Source organism: Leucoraja erinacea, chromosome 38, assembly GCF_028641065.1.
Source record: "Leucoraja erinacea ecotype New England chromosome 38, Leri_hhj_1, whole genome shotgun sequence".
Lineage (NCBI taxonomy): Eukaryota > Metazoa > Chordata > Chondrichthyes > Rajiformes > Rajidae > Leucoraja > Leucoraja erinaceus.
The window spans coordinates 1,265,642-1,290,718 of record NC_073414.1 but is presented as its reverse complement, the minus strand read 5'-3'; the positions used below and the strand labels follow the sequence as shown (position 1 = coordinate 1,290,718).

The following is a 25,077-nucleotide window of genomic DNA, read 5'->3' as shown; positions in this document are numbered from 1 at the left end:
CCCGCAGATGCTGCCTAGTCTGTGTCCTCTCTCTCCATTCCTCCCCTTCCCAGTTCTCCGACCAGTCTGTCTCTCTCCCCCCCGCCCCAACATTACACTTTATCTCTGTTTGCTCACTTGTAACTTTCTCCTAGTTAACAGTGATCTATGTTGAAAGAAGGAACTGCAGATGCTGGTTTACACCGAAGATAGACACAAAATGCTGGAGTAACTCAGCGGGTCAGGCAGCATCTCTGGGGAAAAGGAATGGGCGACGTTTCGGGTCGAGACCCTTTCCTCAGTCTCAACTGCTATAAATATTATTCAACAGTGGGAAAATCCTTTGGTCTTGCAAAAAAATATTATTTTTAATTAAAAAAACGTATATTTCGGCACATTCCATGAACTGGGAATCAATGATTGGGATTCCCCTTGTTACTCTAATCTTGAGAAACTTCTTCAGACTGAGAGTCGGGGGTGAGGGGAACTTTCTGTCGAGACCTATTCTGCATTTTCCTTGATCTCTACCCACTTTGATGTCTCGTCTTCACGCCTTCCTCGTCCTTATCTCCGTGTCTCCCTCTCCTCTGACTCATTCTGAAGAAGGGTCTCGACCCAAAACGTCACCCATTCCTTCTCTCCAGAGATGCTGCCTGTCCCGCCGAGTCACTCCAGCTTCTTGTGTCTGTCTGGTCTGCTCTGTGCTAACAAAGATGTTTTTGTTTTTATTTAAGCTTTTCAGCAACTACGTTTAAAAAAATATATGTAGGTTTTCAGTGAGATTGCAAAGTTTGTTGTGAATTACAGTATTTTTTTATTCGTGGTTAGCAGAGATGGAAGTGTCTATGAAAGTGGTTTATATTCCTTATACACGAATTATTACTTTCTAAACTTTACCTGTTGGCACCTAATGACATTTTTATACTTATCTGAATAGACCCATTTTAATAAATTATGTTAATTAGATCCAGCAAGATGCACTGATCAAATCAACAATATATGACTTCCCTCAAAGGTATTCGAGATTAATCCTCAAAATGGAAATTATACACAAAAAATATCTCAAGGTTTAAAAAGGAGATTGGAAAACAAAAACTGCAGACGATAGAAATCTGAAATAAAATTCCATTTGGGTTTAGACAGACACACAAAATGCTGGAGTAACTCAGCGGGACGGGCAGCATCTCTGGAGAGAAGGAATGGGTGACGTTTTGGGTCGAGACCCTTCTTAAGACTGAGAGTCAGTGGAGAGGGGAACGAGAGTAAACCAGCAGATGAAGGTTTATTCCTTTGTTGAAAGAAGGAACTGCAGATGCTGGTTTAAACCGAAGATAGACACAGAGTGCTGGAGTAACTCAGCGGGACAGGCAGCATCTCTGGGGAGAAGGAATGGGTGACGTTTTTAGTCGAGACCCATCTTCCTTCTTCTAGTTTAAGTTTAGATTTGTTATTGTTATGTTTGCCGAGGTACAATGAAAAGCTTTTGTGTCGCCCGCTGTCCAGTTAAATCTGATAACACTAAATACTGAATACAATGAAGCCATCTCAACTACAAAATATAAAACATTCCAGAATCACTTGGGGCCGAATCTATACGAAATGAAACAGCCAGGATAGACACAACATGCTGGAGTAACTCAGCGGGACAGACAGCTTCTCTGGAGAGAAGGAATGGGTGATGTTTCGGGGAATGTTTCAGGGTTAAAGCTGTTTCTCTGAATCCCTGCCATTATAAACCAAGTTGTTTTATCGTGACCCGAAACGTCGTCCATTCCTTCTCTCCAGAGATGCTGCCTGTCCCGCTGAGTTACTCCAGCATTTTGTGCCTACCTTTCGATTTATCGTTTTCTCTGTTCTGATGAAGGGTTTCGATCTGAGATGCCTAAACCACAGGCGCTGAGGGGTTTCTGCTTTGAACGATGTAGTCGGTATTTCATCGCAGGGGCAGAGGCGATGGCCATCCCCTCTATCGCTCCGACCTATTTCAGAATCCCCGTCCACAGCTATGCGTTAGACACAAGGCACCTCACTTGTAACTTGTCCCTGTCCTTCCCCCTTCATTCCCATTCTGTGTTTCTCTCTCCCCACAGATGCTGCCTGGTCTGTATCATCTCCACCCATCCCTCCTCTTCCCAGTTCTCCGACCAGTCTGTCTCCCCCCCCCCCCCCCCCCCCCCCCCCCCCCCCCCCCCCCTGATCTACCTACCCACTTTGATGTCTCATTTTCACACCTTCCCCTTCCTATCCCCGTGTTCCCTCTCCTCTGACTCAGCCTGAAGAAGGGTCTCGACCTAAAACGTCACCCATTCCTTCTCTCCAGAGATGCTGCCTGATCCGCTGAGTTACTCCAGCACTTTACGTCTGTTTCCCAGAAACTGGGTTACCTAGTTTTCCATGTGATTTATCTCCACAGAGGTGCTGCCTGACCTTGGTGAGTTGCCCTCCAGATCATTTATTACAGTCTGTTTTAAAAAAAAACCCAGATTCTATAAGCCTCGGGTCAGGCAGCATTGTAGGTTGACGTTTCACAGATGCTTGTGATTTATTGTGTAGGCAGAGGTTCAGAACATGGAAACGTTTCCTTGGGGTTGCTCATCGGGTCAGGCAGCATCTATGGAGCTAATCAAATATTCTATGAGAGCACAAGGCCCGAAACAGCCTATGTCCAGAAGGGTTTTACCCCAAAATGTTGCCTAAAAGCTCCGCAGATGCTGCTGGACCATAACTCAGCGGGTCAGGCAGCATCTGTGGAGAACATGGATAGGTGACGTTTCACAGAGTGCTGGAGTAACTCAGCGGGTCAGGCAACATCTGTGGAGAACATGGATAGGTGACATTTCGGATCAGAACCCTTCTTCAGAAGTACTTCTTCAGGATTGTAATACAGGAGTGTTTATTCGTCATTTGTACCGTCAATGGGACAGCGAAATTGTTACCTGCTGCAGCTTAACCAACCTGTACCACAATGACACACACATAGTATATAATAGTCCATTGGTGTGAACGGGTGATCGCTGGTCGGCACGGACTCGGTGGGCCGAAGGGCCTGTTTCCACGCTGTATCTCTAAACTAAATAGAAATACAAACCTCATGAAATTAGCTCGTGTAAACCACGGACTGTGGATCACGTTTGGGGACTGGTGACTTCAGAAGCAAGGGACAGAAGTTTACCAGTAACTGTTGCCGGGTCTGGTTTGGACTGGTATTTACTCACAGAGTTTCTGGCTCGTCGTGGAATGAGCTTCCAGTGGAAGTGGTGGAGGCAGGTTCATTGGTATCATTTAAAATAAATTGGATAGGCATATGAGATGAACTCAGTATGGACCTGGTCTATGGTATGAGTGCAGGCAGGTAGGGACTAAGGGGCCAAAAACACCCTTTGTTCGGCATGGACTTGTAGGGCCGAGATGGCCTGTTTCCGTGCTGTAATTGTTATATGGTTATATGGTAACCCGCTGATTAAAAGCAAAGACACTGTAACTATACCAGATCCTGTTGCCGCGTCTGGTTGTTTGGATTCTTGGTTCCGACCCTCGTATATTAATCAACATTATTATTTCTGCACCTTTCTCATCGTTTTTACCAAGAAGACACAATATGATGCAAACCTGAGCCAAAAACACGGTGCTGGAGGGACTCTGTGGGTCAGGCAGCATCTGTGGGGGGAAATAGACAGATAATCGTTGGGGTCGGAATCCTTCTTCGAAGAAATAAATTAAATTAAACTCGAGGGAGTTTATCTTGTGTATATCTTTTATTCACAATACAATAGTAAAAATCCCAGTGATGCATCAGGGTGCTGTCCCTCGCTTTCAGGGCATGTGCAGTGGCTCTTTCAACATGGAAAATCTAGTAAAGTAACAGTCTGAAGAAGGGTCTCGACCCGAAATGTCACCTATTTCCTTCGCTCCATAGATGCTGCCTCACCCGCTGAGTTTCTCCAGCATTTTTGTCCGCCTTCTAAATTAATTCAAAACTCAAATCTATCTATCGCACTGGCACAGGTTTGAAAAACATTTGGACAGGTACATGGATAGGACGGGTTTAGTGGTCTGAAGAAGGGTCTCGACCCGAAACGTTGCCTATTTCCTTCGCTCCATAGATGCTGCTGCACCCGCTGAGTTTCTCCAGCATTTTTGTGCACCTTCGGGTTTAGAGGCATATGGGCCAAATGCAGGCAGGTGGGACTAATGTAGATGGGGCATGTTGGTTTGAATGGACATGTTGGGCCAGTTTCCACGCTGTACCACTCTTTGACTTCGACAAAATTGTTCACAAAACTGATAAATTAAATAAGTAGGAAGGAACTGCAGATGCTGGTTTACACAGAAGATAGACGCCAAATGCTGGAGTAACTCAGCGGGACAGGCAGCATCGCTGGAGAGAAAGAATGGGTGACGTTTCGGGTCGAGACCCTTCTTCAGACTGAGAGTCAGGGGAGAGGGAAACATTCTGTCCTGGCCTCCTCCATTGTCAGATTGGGGCCCCACGCAAATTGGAGGAACAGCACCTTGTATTTCGTTTGGACTTCTGAGTTGCTCCAAGCATTTTGTGCCTATCTTCGATAAATAAAAGATCATTCTTTGTCAGAAATTCGGATGTAATTAAACCGACAATTCCAGTGAACGACGACGTGTATGATAAAATAAAACATAGAACAGTACAGGAAGAGGCCCATCGGCCCACAATGTCTGTGCTGTACAAAATGCCAGCGTAAACTACCCCGAAGAAGGGTCTCGACCCGAAACGTCACCAATTCCTTCCCACCAGAGATGCTGCCTGCCCCGCTGAGTTACTCCAGCTTTTGGTGTGTATCTAAACTAATCTTTAACTGCATGTGTCCCATATCGCTCTATTTCATTTATATTTATGTGCCTATATAAAAACATATTTAACTGCTCACTAACATATACCTGGAAACATATACCTGGCAACATTTCAGTACAGGATAGAATGTCTCTGTACCTCGCTATATATGACAAATAAAGTCCCATACCATACTATAAACCTCTCCCGGCAGCGCTTTCCAAGACTCTATCATCTTCTGTATTAAATAAAACATACTGTATAAAATAATACATAGTTGGATTTAGCTCTTAGCGCTAAAGGAATCATAGAAACATAGACAATAGATGCAGGAGTAGGCCATTCGGCCCTTCGAGCCTGCACCATTCGCCATTCAATATGATAATGGCTGATCATCCAACTCAGTATCCCGTACCTGCCTTCTCTCCATACCCTCTGATCCCTTTAGCCACAAGGGCCACATCTAACTCCCTCTTAAATATAGCCAATGAACTGTGTGGCCTCGACTACCTTCTGTGGCAGAGAATTCCACAGATTCACCACTCTCTGTGTGAAAATGTTTTCCTCATCTCGGTCCTAAAAGATTTCCCCCTTATCCTTAAAATCAAGGGATATGGAGAGAAAGCAGGAATGATCAGCCATGATCATATTGAATGGCGGTGCTGGCTCGAAGGACCGAATGGCCTACTCCTGCCTGAAAATCTCCCTTAATTTTTCTCTCTTTGACCTTGTTTAGTTTAGTTTAGAGATACAGCGCGGGAACAGGCCATTCGGCCCACCGAGTCCTGGTTACCCCGCACATTAGCACTATCCTACACACATAACAACCAATTAACTTACAAGCCCGCACGTGTTTATAGTGTGGGAGGAAACCGGGGCACCCGGAGAAAACCCACGCTGGTCACGGGGAGAACGTGCAAAAACTCCGTACAGACAGCACCCGAGGTCAGGATCGAACCCGGTGTCTGGCGCTGTGAGGCAGCAACTCTGTATTGGATTTCCATTGACATAAAACCAAAATGGTGTCAGAAGCGAATCTCCAGGAGAGTTGGAATCAACTTACGTTCCAGTGAGTACTTGTTTAAACGATCATAAAATTGACTCACCACTCATTGGGGCCTCGGGAGATTCAGGAATCATTTGGTCCGTAATATTTTTTAACTTCTGTCCGTCAAATGGATACTAATAAAACTTGCTCTCTCTCTTCCTTGTTAAGTGGTGAGAGCAGTTTGAGGGTTGGAACACCTGGTGTCACTGTCTGACACTGGGCAACACGAACAACATGAACAGTTTATGTCACACACAATACCTGGGATATCATTGTGGGAGTTGGGGACAAGGAGAGGTTTGACAATGCAAATATACAGGCGGCAGTTCTGGTGGCAGAGATATTTGCTTTGGAGGAATACAGTGAGGAATCGGGCCCTTCGGCCCACCTAGTCCATCCCGACCCGCAATTATCTCTTGGGACAATTTACAGAATTCACCTACAAACCCGCGCGTCTTTGGAGAGTGTGGGAGGAAACCGGAGTACCGGGAGAATGAACAAACCTACCCAAGAAGGAACTGTGCAGATGCTGGAAAATCGAAGGTAGACAAAAGTGCTGGAGAAACTCAGCGGGTGCAGCAGCATCTATGGAGCGAAGGAAATAGGCAACGTTTAAGACTGAAGGGTTTCGGCCCGAAACGTTGCCTATTTCCTTCGCTCCATAGATGCTGCCGCACCCGCTGAGTTTCTCCAGCAATTATGTCTACCTGAACCTCCAGACTCAGAAACAGCTTTATTCCCAGAGCTATAGCGGCTCTGAACCGGCCCTGCTGAGTGCCCTCCACCCCCCTGGACTGTCTCCCTCGGATGGTCACGTCACAGTTTATTTTATTTTATTTTTTTGACATCGGATGGAAGCTGCAAACTAAATCTCGTTGCACTGATGTGCAATGACAATAAAATCTATTATTATTATTATTAAACCGAAGGGGACACTGGAGTAACTCAGCGGGTCAGGCAGCATCTCTGGAGAGAAGGAATGGGTGACGTTTCGTGTCGAGACTCGAGACCCTTCTTCAGCAATGGATACATGGATAGGATAGGTAGCTGGTGTAGTATAGATGAGGCAAGTTGGTCGGCGTGGGCAAGTTGGACTTAAGGGACTGTTTCCACACTGTAAGAGTCTATGAGCACTCTTCATTTCCCTGCACACTGGGGGAAATTTAGGGGACTCATGTTTTTAATTTGCACTTTCTCGGTAGCTGCAACTCTACACAATGCCTTGTGCAACTACCTGTTGTACTCGTATATGGGATGATTTGCCCTGAGTTCCATTAGAAGCAAAGGTTTCTACCGTGTCTCAGTATGTGGCTGTAATATGCCCATACCGGCGGCAGTGGGTAGAGTTGCTGCCTCACAGCGCCAGAGACCCAGGTTCGATCCCGACTACGGGCGGTGGCTGTACCGAGTTTGTACGTTCTCCCTGTGACCTGCGTGGGTTTTCTCCGGGCGCTCTGGTTTCCTCCCACACTCCAAAGACGTGCAGAGTTGTGGATTAATCGGGACCCTCTGTAAATTGCCCGCTGGTGTGTAGGAAGCGGATGAGAAAGTGGGATAGCATGGGACTAGTGTGAATGGGTGAACGTTGGTCAGCGTGGACTCAGTGGGCTGAAGGGCCTGTTTCCTCACTGTATCTCTAAACTGGTCACATTAAATAATTCCCAAAGAAGAATATAGACACGAGAAACTGCAGATGCTGGAGTCTTGAATTAAACATATGTATGTATCCATTCGATATTTTCCTTGAGCTTCACCCTGTTTGATGTATCGTTTTCACACATTACCCTTCCTTATATCTGTGTCTCCCTCTCCCCTGACTCTCAGGCTGAAGAAAGGTCTGGACCCAAAACATCACCCATTCCTTCCCTCTAGAGATGCTGCCTGTCCTGCTGAGTTACTCCAGCATTTAGTATCTATCTTAGAATGGACTAAATAGTTTTGTCCTTTTTCTGAGCTCTATATTCAAGATTCAAGAGAGTTTATTGTCATGTGTCCCTGATAGGACAATGACATTCTTGCTTTGCTTCAGCACAACAGAACATAGTAGGCATGAATACAAAACAGATCAGTGTGTCCATATACCATTATATAAATATATACACACATGAATAAATAAACTGATCAAGTGCAAATAACAGATAATGGGTTATTAATGTTCAGAGTTTTGTCCGAGCCAAGTTTAATAGCCTGATGGCTGTGGGGAAGTAGCTATTCCTGAACCTGGACGTTGCAGTCTTCAGGCTCCTGTACCTTCTACCTGAAGGTAGCAGGGAGATGAGTGTGTGGCCAGGATGGTGTGGGTCCTTGATGATGCTGCCAGCCTTTTTGAGGCAGCGACTGCGATAAATCTCCTCAATGGAAGGGAGGTCAGAGCCGATGATGGACTGGGCAGTATTTACTACTTTTTGTAGTTTTTTCCTGCTGCTTGCTGCTGTTCCACATATTGTAGGATTCTTTATTACACAGCAGATTATTACTACTGGACACTTTATCTGCTCCAGTACAGCATTATGTTCCTTAATATCAAGTTCTGGCTTAATGTAATGTTATGAAAATATTCCAGGTGAAGTTGAATCATTGTATTGAATAGTGATATCACTTTTTAGTGTAATACTTTTAAAGCTCAATTTATACTTGAAGTTGGAATTAACTTTGTTACAAAACATGTCCTAACAGACAGCACATTTTATAAAACCCATTGGAGAAGATTTAATTATGTTTTAATGTTCATTTGGATTGACATATTGTGGAGTAAAGTATCAGGTTCATGTAATACAGGTTGGAAAAAGTCACCCAATGTTCCATGCAAGAATCAACAGTGTGACAGGTTGCAACAAGTGAATATCAGTGCGTATCATATCACACATCACGTGTAGGAAGGAACTGCAGATACTGGTTTCAACCGAAAATAGGCGCAAAATGCTGGAGTAACTCAGCGGGTCAGGCAGCACCTCTGGAAGGAAGGTACAGGTGACGTTTCGGGTCGAGACCCTTCTACAGACCACACATCATAACATACAACACAGAAACAGCAGAAGTGAACATAATACATTTGTATAACATTATTTACTCTAGTTTAATTTACAGTGTGTAAACAGATGGCGCAGCGGTAGAGTTGCTGCCTTACAGTGCCAGAGACCCAGGTTCCATACTGACTATGGGCGCTGTGTGTGTGTGGAGCTTATATGTGCTCCCTGTGACTGAGTGGGTTTTCTCCGGGTGCTCTGGTTTCCTCTCAGATTCCAAAGACGTGTGGGTTTGTAGGTTAATTGGCTTTGTTTATAAAAAAATCGGGACTGCAGAAGTTGGAATCTTGAGCAAAACACAAAGTGCAGGAAGAACTCAGTGGGTCAGGCAGCATCTGTGGAGGGAAATGTTGACATTTGAGGAAAGAATGGGTCAACTGGGCTTGCACTCACTGGAATTTAGTAGGAAGAGAGGGGATCTTATAGAATCACATAAAATTCTTAAGGGATTGGACAGGCTAGATGCAGGAAAAATATTCCCCATGTTGGGGGAGTCCAGAACCAGGGGTCACACACAGTTTAAGAATAAGGGATCGGCCATTTAGCACTGAGATGATGAAAAACTTTTTCACCCAGAGAGTTGTGAATCTGTGGAATTCTCTGCCTCAGAAGGCAATGGAGGCCAATTCACTGGATTCTCTTTCAAGAGAGAGTTAGATTTAGCTCTTACGGCTAATGGAATCAAGGCATATGGGGGGAAACGCAGGAACGGGGGAACTGAATTTAGATGATGAGCCATGATCGTATTGAATGGCGGTGCTGGCTTGAAGGGCCGAATGGCCTACTCCTCCACCTATTGTCTATGTTTCTATGAATGGACAGACAGAAAGAGTAGAAGGAAGAAAGCTGGAAAAGAGAGGAAATCAGCACTGAGGTAAACATGTTGCACATTAACTGATGGAATGAAGAAACAGGCAACAATGAGAGATTCAATATCATACTTCAATGCATTTACTAATCCTTGCCAAAAATATTCTAGCTGTCAAGAAGACAAAGTATCTGGCCATTTATCACAGCTTCTTTGTTCTGAAATATGGAAGATTTATTAGTTAGTGAGAAAATGAAATGGCTGTTGTAATCAAAATGTGATCAAATAATGGAAAATAGGCACCGGGTTTTCAAGTCCAGTCTCAGCCCAGTTTTATGATACAGCATGGTGTGTTTTATGATGCCCTTTGGCCCACCCAGTCCTGCTACCCCAGTCAGCCACATCCTCCCTCAACACCTTCTCACTAGGTGACCAATGTACACAAAACAGGAGCAGGAGTCGGCCACTCGGCCCTTCAATCCTAGCCTGCCATTCACTAGGATTATGGCAGATCTCTGCTGGCTCCTCCAGTATGCCAGAACACCATCAATTATTCAGGGCATTAATCTATCATTTAGACCAGTTCTAGTCTAGTTTTGTGATACAGCATGGAAACGGGCTCTTCAGCCCATCCAGTCTATGCCAACCATCGATTATGCATTCAATCTAATTGTATTATTCCTTAATCTCCTGGGTGCAGCAGCATCTATGGAGCGAAGGAAATAGGCAATGTTTCGTCCCGAAACCCTTTGGGTTGCGGCAAACGTTGCCATTTCGGCCCGAAACGTTGCCTATTTCCTTCGCTCCATAGACGCTGCTGCACCCGCTGAGTTTCTCCAGGACTTCTGTCTACCTTCGATTTGCCAGCATCTGCAGTTCCTTCTTAAACACCTTAATCTCTCTCTGTCTATACAGAGGCAATTTACAGAGGGGCATTTAACCTGCAAGCCTGTAATGTTGGGATGTGGGAGGAAACCAGAGCCCCCGTGGAAACCCACGTGGCCACAGGGAGAGCATGCAAACTCCACACAGACAGCACCCGAGGTCAGGATCAAACGTGGGTCTGTGGCGCTGTGAGGCAGCAGCTCTACCAACTACCGGTTAACTCCCACATCCCAGAAGTGTGCGGCTTTGTGGATTAATTGCCCCTAATATGCAGAGAGTGGACATGATAAAATGCCCCTGTCCCATTTAGGAAACCTGAACGGAAACCTCTGGAGACTTTGTGCCCCACCCAAGGTTTCCGCGCGGTTCCCGGAGGTTTTTGTCAGTCTCCCTACCTGCTTCCACTACCTGCAACCACCTGCAACCTCCAGGAACCGCAAGGAAATCTTGGGTGGGGCGCAAAGTCTCCAGAGGTTTCCGTTCAGGTTTCCGTTCAGGTTTCCTAAGTGGAACAGGGGCATTACTTGTCCAGTGTTATCGATTGGATGTGTACGTGATCAATGGTCAGTGTGGACTCGGCGGGCCGAAGGGCCTGTTCCCATGCTGTATCTCCAAACCAAACTCAAGACTGGACCCTTGGGTCAACCACAATCCTCAATCAATGATCTCGTGGGAGGCGAGGACCACAGGTTCTGACACAACCATCTCGAGGAAGACTGAGATGAACGTCATTTGACCTGTTGTGTTTCCACTCCTAAAATAACCAGCTTCACAATGTATCATCCGCGCGGAATGAGGTGTTCCCATTCCTGTGAGCCTTAGGGTAGAACTCTACACCAACTTACTTAGCACCATACCCTAAATCATTGCAACGAACAACAGGCGGTTGTAACTCTGAAACTAATTGCAGTCATATTGATATAATAAATCACTTCAAAAACGACGGGAGTCTATTAAAGGAAGGTTGAATATTTTCTCCATCAGCGCAGTGTCTTTTACACCGACTCCAATTGCAGGTTTAGCTCTGAGCGATGGCTAGCTCCATCCACCTGGCGTTGCAAAGATGATGTAGGAATGAACTGCAGATGCTGGTTTACACCGAAGATATTCACAAAGTGCTGGAGTAACTCAGCGGGTCAGGCACCATCATGTTTCTGTGATTCTGGAGCAATCAGGAACATACACCGAAGATATTCACAAAGTGCTGGAGTAACTCAGCGGGTCAGGCACCATCATGTTTCTGTGATTCTGGGGCAATCAGGAACATACAAACATAGACAATAGGTGCAGGAGGAGGCCATTCGGCCCTTCGAGCCAGCACTGCCATACAATATGATCATGATATTTCTCCCCATATCCCTTGATTCCATTGGCCCTAAGAGCTAAATCTAACTCTCTCTTGAGAACATCCAGTGAATTGGTCTCCACTGCCTTCTGTGGCAGAGAATTCCACAGATTCACAACGCTCTGGGTGAAAACGTTTTTTCTCATCTCAGTCCTAAATGGCCGACCCCTTATTCTTCAACTGTGTGACCCCTGGTTCTGGACTTTCCCCAACATGGGGAACATTTTTCCTGCATCTAGCCTGTCCAACTCATTAAGAATTGTATGTGTTTCTATAAGGTTCCCTCTCATCCTTCTAAATTCCAGTGAATACAAGCCCAGTCGACCCATTCATTCATCATATGTCAGTCCCGTCATCCCGGGAACATACTGGTGATGCTCGTATCTCATAAAAGGAATAAATGTGAAGAGTGCTGTGCAGCTGGAGGGCATGTGTAATTATACCCTGGTGCTATCCACCTCCTGGGGAGAGAGAGTGGAGAACTCTATCTGTGCAGAATGAGCAACAAAGGTGAGGCTTGGAACCGAGACACATGTTGACACAATGTTGGCACAAATGAGAGGGTCTCCACCTTGGATTGGGCCATGCTGATCACTCCCTGTGTCTGGAGCACAGAAAATTATCTGATATTATCTTTTATTGTTGTGTGTGTGTGTGTGACAACCCATTCCACAAAGTGATCACACAATAGAATGAGAGAGGGAGAGATAGAGAAAGAGAGAGAGCTGCATACACAATCCCCTCACACAGCAAGCTCCCCTGAGATATATGGGAAGGAACTGCAGATGGTGGTTTAAACCGAAGATAGACACAAAAAGCTGGGGTAACTCGGCGGGACAGGCAGCATCTCTTGAGATAAGGAATGGGTAACATTTCGGGTCTGAAGAAGGGTCTTGACCCAAAACGTCACCCATTCCTTCTCTCCAGAGATGCTGCCTGTCCCGCTGAGTTACTCCAGCTTTTAAACCAGCATCTGCAGTTCCCTCCCACACATTAAGCAAGTTATGTTTAACCTTTATAAATCACTGGCTGTTCCTCGGATAAAGTATTTTGTCCCATTCCAAGCGACTTTAGGAAATGTGTCCAAATTTTAGAGGAAGGTGCTGAGGACTGGTGCCAGGAATGTGGAAGTATACTTTGTCAGATGCACATCAGTGGAAAAGGGTGAAGGGAGATATAATTGAGGTGTTTGAGGTGCAATAGAGTGATATAATCTGGCATAACACATACGGACATCGGGCTGTCTGTAGCGGAGACTACGGAGGGTTCATAGCCCCGACCACGGGCGAACAAGGAGGACTGGCTGAACTTCGTTGCCTTCCACCACAGTGAATGAATGCTGTGGTGGATGTTTGTGTTAAATCTGATTGTGTATTGTGTGTTCTTTTTAAGTGTATCGCTGCTGGCAAATTCATTTCACTGCACCTTCGGGTGTATGTGGCTAATAAAAGTGACTTTGACTTTGTCGAGCTGTGGGTTTGTGAGTTGCAGATTAAGCTGAAATTGTTGCTGGGATTGGAGGGTTTGAGATATGCGAAGGTGGATAGCCTGGGACTATTTTCGTTTAGTTTAGAGATACAGCCTGGAAGCAGGCCCTTCGGCCCACCAAGTCCGTGCCGACCTGCGCACCCGCACACTAGTTCTATCCTACACATCAGGGGGAAATTTTGGGGTGGAAGATTGCAACCTTCACGTGGTGCGCCCTGTGTCGACTTGTGCCCTTGTCCCACTTAGGAAACCTGAACGGAAACCTCTGGAGACTTTGCGCCCCACCAAAGGTTTCCACGTGGTTCCCAGAGGTTGCAGGTGGTTGCCGGAGGTTGCAGGTAGTGGAAGCAGGTAGGGAGACTGACAAAAATCTCCAGGAACCGCACGGAAACCTTGGGTGGGGTGCAGTCTCCAGAGGTTTCCGTTCAGGTTTCCTAGTTTACCTTCACAGCCCAACACCCGGACTTCCATCTGTATATATGTATATAGCGCCGCAGAATTGTGCACCTATCACCCCCCCTTCTCCCTTCTGTTTTTTGTTTTTCTGTTTCTTGTTTTTTGTACTAAATTATATGTATGCACTGAATAGAATAGATAGCATAGAATAGTTTCTTTATTGTCATTGTAACATGGGCCATGTACAACGAAATTTAAAATGTCAGCCAGTCAGTGCAGCAGGGAAAAATGCTAAATCAACTCATCCACGTAAACAAATAAAGATAAGCAACTGAAATAGGAGACTGACAGAAGGTCCATACACACCCAACCCTCCATCCTTCTGTCGATTTCACTGTTACCACAGCACCTTAGTCTGATCGCCCCTGCGTTCCTTGGCGGCCACATTTAGTACTTTATAGCAGTGTGGGGTATGGCAAGTTTTTTAGTCTGTGTCCTTGTCCTTGTGGATCTGTACAGTCTGCCTGACGGCAACAGTTCAAACAGGGAGTGTCCGGGGTGGGAGATGTCCTTTATTATGATTCTGTTTTTTTATTGCGCGGGAACTGTGGAGGTCACTCAGCATCGGTAAGGACTGAGGGCAGCCCCAATCCATGGACGTTGTTTGGCCCTCTGGACGCTTTCCTCTGAGGCCGCTGTGGTCTGGTGTACCGTTGCATACGAAGTATGTTAGTATGCTCTCAATGGAACACCGATAAAAGGCAGCAGTCACTCTCTGAGTGATGTTGTTCTTCCTGAGACTGCAGGAAGTGCAGTCACCCCCCCCCCCCCCCCCCCCCAGCCCCCCAGTGGGTTCACTTCCACATGTATGCACTCAAATACGAGCAGCTATGTCATTTCTTCCAGTATAGTGCAATAAATGGTATCATATCTAAGTGGGACAGGGTAAAATGACAATGACGTGGAAAATTGACTGAATCTGAATCTGATATACCAAATTGTCCAACAACTTTAGGCTGTGCACGCCACAGGAAAGAAGACGGGGCAATTTATACAAGCAATAAATCTACAGACAGTTTAGCAACCTCCCCCCCCCCACCACCACACTGTGATTCCCCCTTCCCTCCAACTCCCAGACCCCAATCTACAGGCCTGCTCATTGTTGAGTTTGTGTGGACTACAATTCCCAGCAGCCCCACACACCAGTAGACTACAACTCCCAGCAGCCTCATCCCCCCCAGCGCAGGAAGTGGAGCTAGCTTCCGGCAACGGCGATGCGTTAGACTACAATTCCCAGCAGCCCCACACACTTGTAGACTACAACTCCCAGCAGCCCCCCAGCGCAGGAAGTGGGCTAGCTTCCGGCAACGTCGAGCGTCTCTTCCGGCAACGGCCGCTTGTAGACTACAATTCCCAGCAGCCCCCAGCAGACTACAATTCCCAGCAGCCCTACAGCAGGAAGTGGAGCGTCGCTTCCGGCAACGGCCGCTTGTAGACTACAACTCCCAGCAGCCCCACACACAATAGACTACAACTCCCAGCAGCCCTACAGCAGGAAGTGGGCCTATCTCTTCCGGCGGCGGTCGAGGCGCGGTTACGGGTAGAAGCGGCGGCGGAGAGACGGCGAGAAAACATGTGAGTGGGACTGGGCCAGGGCGCGGCTTGTGGAGGCCTAGTGGCGGCAGGAGGGAGGGAGAGAGGGAGGGAGGACAGGCCGGCGGCGGCGGCGGCGGCATTCATGGATGAATGAATGAATGAATGGATGGATGAGGCCTAGTGTGTAGGCCGCGGCGCCGGCAACCCCGGCCTGGGTTTGGGCCCGGGGCCGGGATCTGGGCTCCAGGCTCCGGGCGGCCTCTCTCCCGCGCCCGCCAACGGGTTGTTGGGACCGAGACCAACTGCAGGTGTCCACATCAACCTCACGTTGCGGCTGTAAACACGGGCAGGAGTGGGCAATGGGGACTGTCTTAGACCGAGCTCCTTAGTTGTCATGGATGAGATGGGGGTGAGGAGGATACATGGAGAGGAATGGTTTAGATGGATATGGGCCCCACTGGGACTGGTGCATAGAAACATAGACAATAGTGCTCTCGCCGACCAACGTGCCTCATCTACACTACACCAGCTACATACCAACACTTAACATAGAAACATAGACAATAGTGCCCTCGCCGACCAACATGCCTCATCTACACTACACCAGCTACATACCAACACTTAACATAGAAACATAGACAATAGGTGCAGGAGTAGAGGCCACTCGGCCCTTCGAGCCTGCACCATTCGCCATTCAATATGATCATGGCTGATCATCCAACTCCGTATCCCATCCCTGCCTTCTCTCCATACCCCCTGATAATTTAGCCTCAAGGGCCACAACTAACTCCTTAAATATGGCCAATGAACTGTGGCCTCAATTACTTTCTGTGGCAGAGAATTCCACAGGTTCACCACTCTCTTAGTGAAAACTTTCTGAGGCGCAACTTTCCTCATTGTTCAACTTCTGTCAGGGAGATGGTATACTTCACCCTCGTTAGACCTCATTTGGACTACGCAGTTGCAGCATGGGACCCATACACAGATAAAAACATTTCTTCCAAAGACAGACAGCTCGATTTGTTACTAACACCTATGAGAGAGAAGCGAGTGTCACCAAACTTCTGAATTCTCTGGTCGGGGTGGAACCCTCTCCAAGACAGACGTGAAGCTCACCGTTTGACCTGTATTTACAAAATGTTAAATGGTCAGCTCGACATAGATTACAAGACCTACACCAAACCCAAACCAATTAAGAGCAGACAGGAGCATTCGATTCAATTTGTGATCCCAGCTACAAGGACAGATCTGTTCAGCAATTCGTTCTTCCCCCGCACAATTAAAGCATGGAATAATCTCCACCCTACTATAGTTACCCAGCCAGATGCAACTAAATATAAAGTAGTTCTTTCTTCCCAATAACCCTTTCTGGCTTAAGTCCTCCCTTCACCACCCCCAGTTTAAATTCCATTTGGAATATTTTGGAGGACCAAGAAACCAAGAACTGCAGACTGGGCACCTTGGTGGGCTCGAGCTTCAAGCTTAAGAGTGATACGGCCCAAGCACAGGCAAATAGAACTGCTTTGATGGGGAATCTTGGATGGCATGGACGCGTTGGGCCAAATGTCCCGATTCCATGGTGTCTAACATTTACATCTCTCACTTTAGGGGCATATTGGCCGAACAACGAGCCTGCTTTTGTGCAGCATTTGGTGTTCACAATGGTTACCCCTTGTTGGAGAACCCAAACTTGGATTGGTTGATCGTTTTGCCAATATGCTCAGGGAGAGGGGAGAATGTTGACGATGATCTTGAACTTCCCCATGCCTAATGCGTTAAGCCTCCATCCACTCTAACTACCCGAGCTCTTCCTGCCAGGCACATCTTCCCGCTGAACATTTTGTTCCAGGAAAACCAATCCCAAGTTTCCAGAGAAAACCCATGTGGTCACGAGGAAAAAGTACAAACTACAGACAGCAACTGTAGTCAGAATCGAACAGAGATCTCTAGTGTTGTAAGGCAACAACTCTACTGCAGCGCCACCGTGCCGCCCAATAATTTTGTCTTTTCATATTTCCTTCCATAGTGGACAATCTCACATTTCTTCTCCCCTTTATATTCAATGTCCACTCATTTAATTTAACGATATCACTTTGTGTGACTTTCTCACAGCTTGTCAACTTGCATAATCTTTGTAAGTTGCTGTAAATTTTGTTTTGGCTGCTTTATAAAATTTGTAAATTTGGCTGAAGGAGACTTATTCCCTTCATCCAAACTATTGATATAGTTTACAAATAAGTAAGGCTGATATGGCTGATATGGAGAGAAGGCAGGTACAGGATACTGAGTTGGATGATCAGCCATGATCATATTGATTGGCGGTGCAGGCTCGAAAGGCCGAATGGCCTACTCCTGCACCTATTTTCTATGTTTCTATGAATGTGGCACAGCTGGTAGGGCCACTGCCTGACTGCCTGAGACCCAGGTTCATTTCTGATCTTGAATGCTGTCTGTGAGGAGATTGCACGTTCCTCTTGTGACTACGAGGCTTTCTCCAGGGCGCTGGGGGTTCCTGGGAAAGATATGCGGATATAGGTTGATTGGACGCTGTAAATTGCCCCCAAATGTACAGATGCCGGGCAGAATCTCAGGGCAGTTGTTACGGATGCGGGGAGAAAGGAGATGAGGTTAATGCAGGATTAGTGGGAGGTTGATGGTTGGAGTGGATATACAGGGCAGAAGGGCCTGTTTCTATGCTGCACATCACTCTATTATATTTTACAATTTGCTTTGTTTTATCTATGTAAACAGTTATAAACCTTAAATAAAACTGCAAAATGTTGGGAATATTTAGCAGGTCAGGTCACCGCTGTAGAAAGAGAAACAGCTCTGATCTGCATTATTAACTCTCTTTCCTCAGATAGACCTACAAAGAATTTCCATTTGCTTTTAAGCAACGTTTTGTATTATAAATCTTATTTTAAAGTTCTCCATGTAAATCCTATGGCTCTCACTGCAAATATTATTTCCAAGAGTATATCTTGCATCTTGTGTTTTACTAGTTCACACCTGCCCCTTGTCCAATTTTTACAACCTAATTTAGATGAACCGTATCTTTGCCATTGCTCATTACATTCCATGATTACCTTCCTGACACTCTTTTCTGCACAGCCTCGAGCGTTTGAATGTGTCAATGGTTGGAATATTACACCCAGCACTGCACTCTGCAGATGCTCATGTACCTCATGCTTTCATTTGCATTTTAACAAAAGCCCCGTCTAGTTGCTGATATTGACCGGCGATACAGCGTGGAAACAGGCCCTTTGGCCCACCGAGTCCGTGCCAACCAGCGATCACTCTGCACACAAGCACTGTCTTACACATTAGGGACAATTTACAATTTTATCTAAGCCAATAAACCTACAAACCCGTACATCTTTGAAGTGTGGGAGGAAATTTCAGCACCTGGAGAAAACCCACAAAGTCACAGCAAACTCTGTACAGACAGCATCCGTTGTGAGGATCAAACTCTGCCACAATGCCACTGCTAATATTGTTGCTCAAACCATCTCTGGTTGCGGTTTCCCTTTATGATTTTATACACCACTATAAAGTTACCCCTTAACCTCCCTCACTCCAAGGAATAAAGTCCTAGCTTGCTCTTCCTATAGCGTATGCTGTTGAGGCCTGGCAACAACCTCGTAAATCTTCTCTGCACTTTTTCCCGCTTGATGACATCCTTCCAATAGCAGAGCGACCAAAACGGAACACAATACTCCAAAAGGGTCTGAAGAAAGGCTTCGGCCTGAAACGTTGCCTATTTCCTTCGCTCCATAGAATCTGCCTCACCCGCTGAGTTTCTCCAGCAATTTTGTCTACCTTCGATTTTCCAGCATCTGCAGTTCCTTCTTGAACACAGTACTCCAAATATGGTTCCACCCATGTCTTATACTACTGTAATGTAACATCTCAATATCTGAAGAAGGGTCCCGACCCAAAACATCACCCATTCCCTCTCTTCAAAGATGCTGCCTGTCCCGCTGAGTTACTCCAGCATTTTGTGTCTATTTCCGGTTTAAACCAGCAGCTGCATTCCTTCCTACTCATCTCAACATCTATAGTCAATACCCTGTCTGGATAAGGCCAGTGTACCAAAAGCCTCTTCGCCACACTATCTACCTGTGATGCCACTTTCAGGGAACTGTGCACCTGTAATCTGGATCCCTCTGCACTACATCATTCCGTAACATCCTGCCATTCACGGTGCAGGTCACCCCTGACATCAGTCTGAAGAAGGGTTTCGACCTGAAACGTCGCCTATTCCTTCTCTCCGCATATGCTGCCTCACCCGCTGAGTTTCTCCAGCATTTTCTTGTCTACCTGTCACACAAACTATTTTTGTTCTTTCTATCCTAGGAGTCTGCTAAACAAGCCCAAGAGTGAGATGACTCCCGAGGAGCTCCAGAAGAGAGAGGAGGAGGAGTTTAACACAGGGCCCCTCTCCGTCCTGACACAGTCTGTCAAAAACAACACACAGGTCCTTATCAACTGTCGCAACAATAAGAAGCTGCTTGGCAGGGTCAAGGCCTTCGACAGGTAGTAATTTTCTGATTATTGCTCTCCTTCACTGCACAAAAAAAAACATGTGAAAGGAGTAGTATTTTCTCAGGTGTATATTTTATGCCATGGGCTATAACATAACATTAATCTCTGCCAGAATAACCCGGTGCATTGGAATCTGAGTTTCTCCATAACATCTGCTGGTATAAGAGCTGTATAATAGTTCTTCTTTGACCTCCAAATAATGTAGGATTGAGATATGCGCGCAAGAAAGATGACATTGACATTTTTTTATGAGCTACAGTAGTTAATTGCCACAGGGGCTCCATTAGAATTGACTAGAATTCCTAATTTAACACAGTCACCTGAAGATCACATTACTGAACTGTGCCTCGCGGAGGGCACTTACTCAATCGGCACTTCTCTCTCTCTGTCACTCTCTCTCTCTCTCTGTGTCTCTCTCTCTCTGTCACTCTCTCTCTCTCTCTCTCTCTCTCTCACTGTCACTCTCTCTCTCTCTCTCTCTCTGTCACTCTCTCTCTCTGTCACTCTCTCTGTCACTTCATTTTTGTCTCTTTAGAGATACTCACTCTCTCTGTCACCCCCCCTCTCTCTGTCCGCACTGACCTCTCTAACACTGTCCTACACTCACGAGGGACAATTTCTCTCACCAAGTCAATTCTCTCTCTGTCTTCTCTCGAAGATCTCTGAAACCCCACTCTCTCTGCAATCTCCGTGACAGCACATGTTTCTCTGGAACCCGGGTCTCTGGCGCTGAGGCCCAGCTCTACCCTCTGCACCACCTGCCACCCGCTGTGGTTTAGCCAACATTGTCTTACTTGCAGGGCTTTCAGGTGCTTGTCTTCCACCACCAGTCTCCCCCAGCACAGACTTAGCACTTGAACACAGTTCCCCCCCCCTACCCACCCCCCCCCCCCCCCCCCCCCCCCCCCGTCCTACCTGGGTACACTGACCAGCTATCCCTGCACACTAACACTATCCTACACTCACGAGGGACAATTTACATTTACACCAAGTCAATTAACCTACAAACGTGTACGTCTTCGGAGTGTGGGAGGGAACCGAAGATCTCGAAGAAACCCCACGCAGGTCACGGGGAGAAGTGCAAACTCCGTACAGACAGCACATGTTTCGAGATGGAACCCGGGTCTCTGGCGCTGTGAGGCAGCAGCTCTACCCGCTGCACCACCGTGCCACCCGCTGGTTTAGCCAACATCTGCAGCTTCATCCTCCGCAAGGGCTTTCAGGTGCTTCAGCAGACTCTCCACCACCAGTCTCCCCCTCTCTACATGGGTACACACAGACTTGAACACAGTTTCCCCCTCTCTACCTGGGTACACACAGACTTGTACACAGTTTCCCCCTCTCTACCTGGGTACACACAGACTTGAACACAGTTTCCCCCTCTCTACCTGGGTACACACAGACTTGTACACAGTTTCCCCCTCTCTACCTGGGTACACACAGACTTGAACACAGTTTCCCCCTCTCTACCTGGGTACACACAGACTTGAACACAGTTTCCCCCTCTCTACCTGGGTACACACAGACTTGTACACAGTTTCCCCCTCTCTACCTGGGTACACACAGACTTGTACACAGTTTCCCCCTCTCTACCTGGGTACACACAGACTTGTACACAGTTTCCCCCTCTCTACCTGGGTACACACAGACTTGAACACAGTTTCCCCCTCTCTACCTGGGTACACACAGACTTGTACACAGTTTCCCCCTCTCTACCTGGGTACACACAGACTTGTACACAGTTTCCCCCTCTCTACCTGGGTACACACAGACTTGTACACAGTTTCCCCCTCTCTACCTGGGTACACACAGACTTGAACGCAGTTTCCCCCTCTCTACCTGGGTACACACAGACTTGAACACAATTTCCCCCTCTCTACCTGGGTACACACAGACTTGAACACAGTTTCCCCCTCTCTAGCTGGGTACACACAGACTTGAACACAGTTTCCCCCTCTCTAGCTGGGTACACACAGACTTGTACACAGTTTCCCCCTCTCTACCTGGGTACACACAGACTTGTACACAGTTTCCCCCTCTCTACCTGGGTACACACAGACTTGTACACAGTTTCCCCCTCTCTACCTGGGTACACACAGACTTGAACACAGTTTCCCCCTCTCTACTTGGGTACACACAGACTTGTACACAGTTTCCCCCTCTCTACCTGGGTACACACAGACTTGAACACAGTTCCCCCCTCTCTACCTGGGTACACACAGACTTGTACACAGTTCCCCCCTCTCTACCTGGGTACACACAGACTTGTACACTTGAACACAGAGCACTGAATTAAACTGTACCATTCAGCATGATTCAGTAACTTTTTCAAATGATTCACAGCTTTGTTCTCACAATGGAGGGAGGGAGGGGGGGGGAAACGTTGTTTTGTTACCGGGAGTTTTATTCTGCGGTTGTATCTAATTTACCAAAACACAACATTCTGGTCCAGTGACATTTCTGAAATGACTGCACAACAAATAGATTTGCATCACTCACCCTCACTGACAATGTATTCATTTCTGTGGTCTGCCTGTAAAGCCGACTCGTGACAAAACCTGTGGCCCTTTTATGTAATGTAAAGAAATATTGAGATGTCATTAGAAACAAAAAAGCTGGAGTAACTCAGCGGGACAGGCAGCATCTCTGGAGAGAAGGAATGGATGACACTTGTTCAGGCTTCTGAAATGTCACCCATTCCTTCTCTCCAGAGATGCTGCCTGTCCCGCTGAGTTACTCCAGCTTTTTGTGTCTATCTTCGGTTTAAACCAGCATCTGCAGTTCATTCCTACACATTGAGATGTCGCTGATAGGCATGTTCCAGCTTCAAGAGTTTGCATGACTAGTCTTGTTGGCACATAGCTTGTCAGCATAGCTTAAGTAACTTGGTTTCATCAGTCAAATTGTGAAACGTGATATGTATCATTTCTTTTTCGTGCATCTGCAGAGGATGTGTTGTAGTTTAACTGTAGGCTTCACAAGTGGTGCAGATCCTGCTCCTCCAGAGAGAGCTGTCCACATCGGGTTACAGCTCACATCAGTTGTGATAAGCCTTCATTACAGCAGCTTGCTCTGACTGTGTAAAACAGGGTTGTTGCTGCAAGCAATGCAAACTACTCCACATAACTCCTTCTAGACCACTCACTTGCTTTCAGGTTCACTGCTCTGGGCACACTCTAACACATAACTTTAAATAAAGAAAATAATTATGGTCCTTTTTTAAAAAGGAATTTGACACATTCCAACACTGCCTGAAGATGAAAGGGTGCAGTGAGTTTGATGGGTTTAATTTCTGCAAAAGTTAATAAATTGTCAGTGTAATCTGCCCAGTCAGTGTATGAACAGAACTGTCCCATTTGTTACTTAGTGCTTGCACTTGTCTTTCTTACAAAAATCTAAAGCAATAGATTTTAGGGTGGTCTCCGTGGCCCAGCGGTAGAGTTGCTGCCTTACAGCGCTTGCAGCACCAGAGACCTGGGTTCGATCCCGACTACGGGTGCTGTCTATAGGGAGTTTGTACGTTCGTCCCGTGACCCGCGTGGGTTTTCGCAGAGATCTTCGGTTTCTTCCTGCACTCCAAAGACGTACAGGTCTGTAGATGAATTGGCTTGGTAAATGTAAAAATTGTCCCTAGTGTGTGTAGGATAGTGTTAGTGTGCGGGGATTGGTGGTTGGCGTGGACCGAACGCCCTGTTTCTGCGCTGTATCTCTAAACTAAACTGAGCTAAATAGGGTAAACACAGAATGCTGGAGTAACTCAGCAGGACAGGCTGCATCTCTGCAGAGAATGAATGGGCGACGATTCGGGTCAAGACCCTCAGACTGATGTCGGTAGTGGGCAGGATAGAGATAGAATGTAGTTGGAGACAATAAGACTGGTGGTAGAACTGGGAAGGGAGAGGGGATGGAGAGAGGGAAAGGCAAGGGCTATTTGACGTGAGCGAGGCCCCACTCTGTCTTCAGGCAGGGAAGCTGAATTTCGGCAAGTTGTAATAGACTGACGGGTCCGTAATCAAAGGGCACATCCTTTCAGGTGATTGGCAAAAGAATTGGAGGCAACTAAGAGAAAACCCTGTGAGGAAGAACTGCAGATGCTGGATAAAATCGAAGGTGGACACAAAATGCTGGAGTAACTCAGCAGGTGAGGCAGCATATATGGAGAGATGCTGTCTGACCTGCTGAGTAGCTCCAGCTTTTTGTGTCTTATCTTTGGTTTTAAACCAGCATCTGCAGTTCCTTCCAACACACCAGGGGTTTCAGTGTTAGGCTCCACAGATATAAGAAATCTTTCTAGCGGACCTGAATGTGTGTTGCGTGGGTGAGTAGCCTGACGCCTCATGGAAAGGTTTTTCTTCTGAAAAATACTTGACCGCTTGTCCCCCATCTTCCTGTTTCAGACATTGCAACATGGTGTTAGAAAACGTAAAGGAGATGTGGACCGAGGTGCCCAAGAGTGGAAAGGGCAAGAAGAAGTCAAAACCAGTCAACAAGGACCGATACATCTCCAAGATGTTCCTTCGGGGAGACTCTGTGATCGTCGTACTCAGGAACCCGCTGATCACGGGCAAATGAATGGCCAGCGTCTGAGAGATTTGTAACTTATAGAGTTGGGCAAAATTAGGGGTAAATAAAGGCTCGGTGTTTGTTTATTGACTGTCAATTTCCCAATGTCAACCTTTCATCTGTTTGGTATCATTTGTAATAAAATTTCTATCATTTTGATGAGTGTGTATTTTTTATTTTAAGTGTAAGTTTGTCACAGTTTGTAAGTATGAAGAATGGATCATTGTCTACATTTTAATTATGGAGTTGGTAAAACGCAATTATAAACGTGAGTTTGATGGAGTCAGACTCAATCTCACTGCAGTCCAACAGTGCCAATTGGAAGCTTTGTTTTTTACCAAGGAACAGTGGTCTGGCACTATTGTGGCAAATAGAATAGAATAGTTTCTTTATTGTCATTGTAACATGAACCATGTACAACAAAATTTAAAAATGTTCCTCTTCAATCAGAGGTTGAAGAGGAACAGCAGTAGGCCATTCAGCCCCTCTAGTTTGCTCCATTGGCTCATCGCTAGTCCGACATTTCTCAACATTGCCACAGAAGGTGGTGGAGGCTGAGTCAGTGGATACATTTAAGGCAGAGATAGATTC

At 46.4% G+C, this 25,077-nt stretch overlaps 1 protein-coding gene across 1 annotated transcript; it reads left to right on the top strand.

Moving 5' to 3' along the window:
- The first annotated feature begins 15,261 nt into the window (after window positions 1–15,261).
- On the top strand, window positions 15,262–24,645 carry snrpd2 (small nuclear ribonucleoprotein D2 polypeptide). Its single transcript, XM_055663558.1, has 3 exons — window positions 15,262–15,417; window positions 19,735–19,914; window positions 24,321–24,645. Coding segments are annotated over exons 1-3 (357 nt in total). The 5' UTR covers window positions 15,262–15,415; the 3' UTR covers window positions 24,496–24,645.
- Window positions 24,646–25,077: the final 432 nt, after the last annotated feature.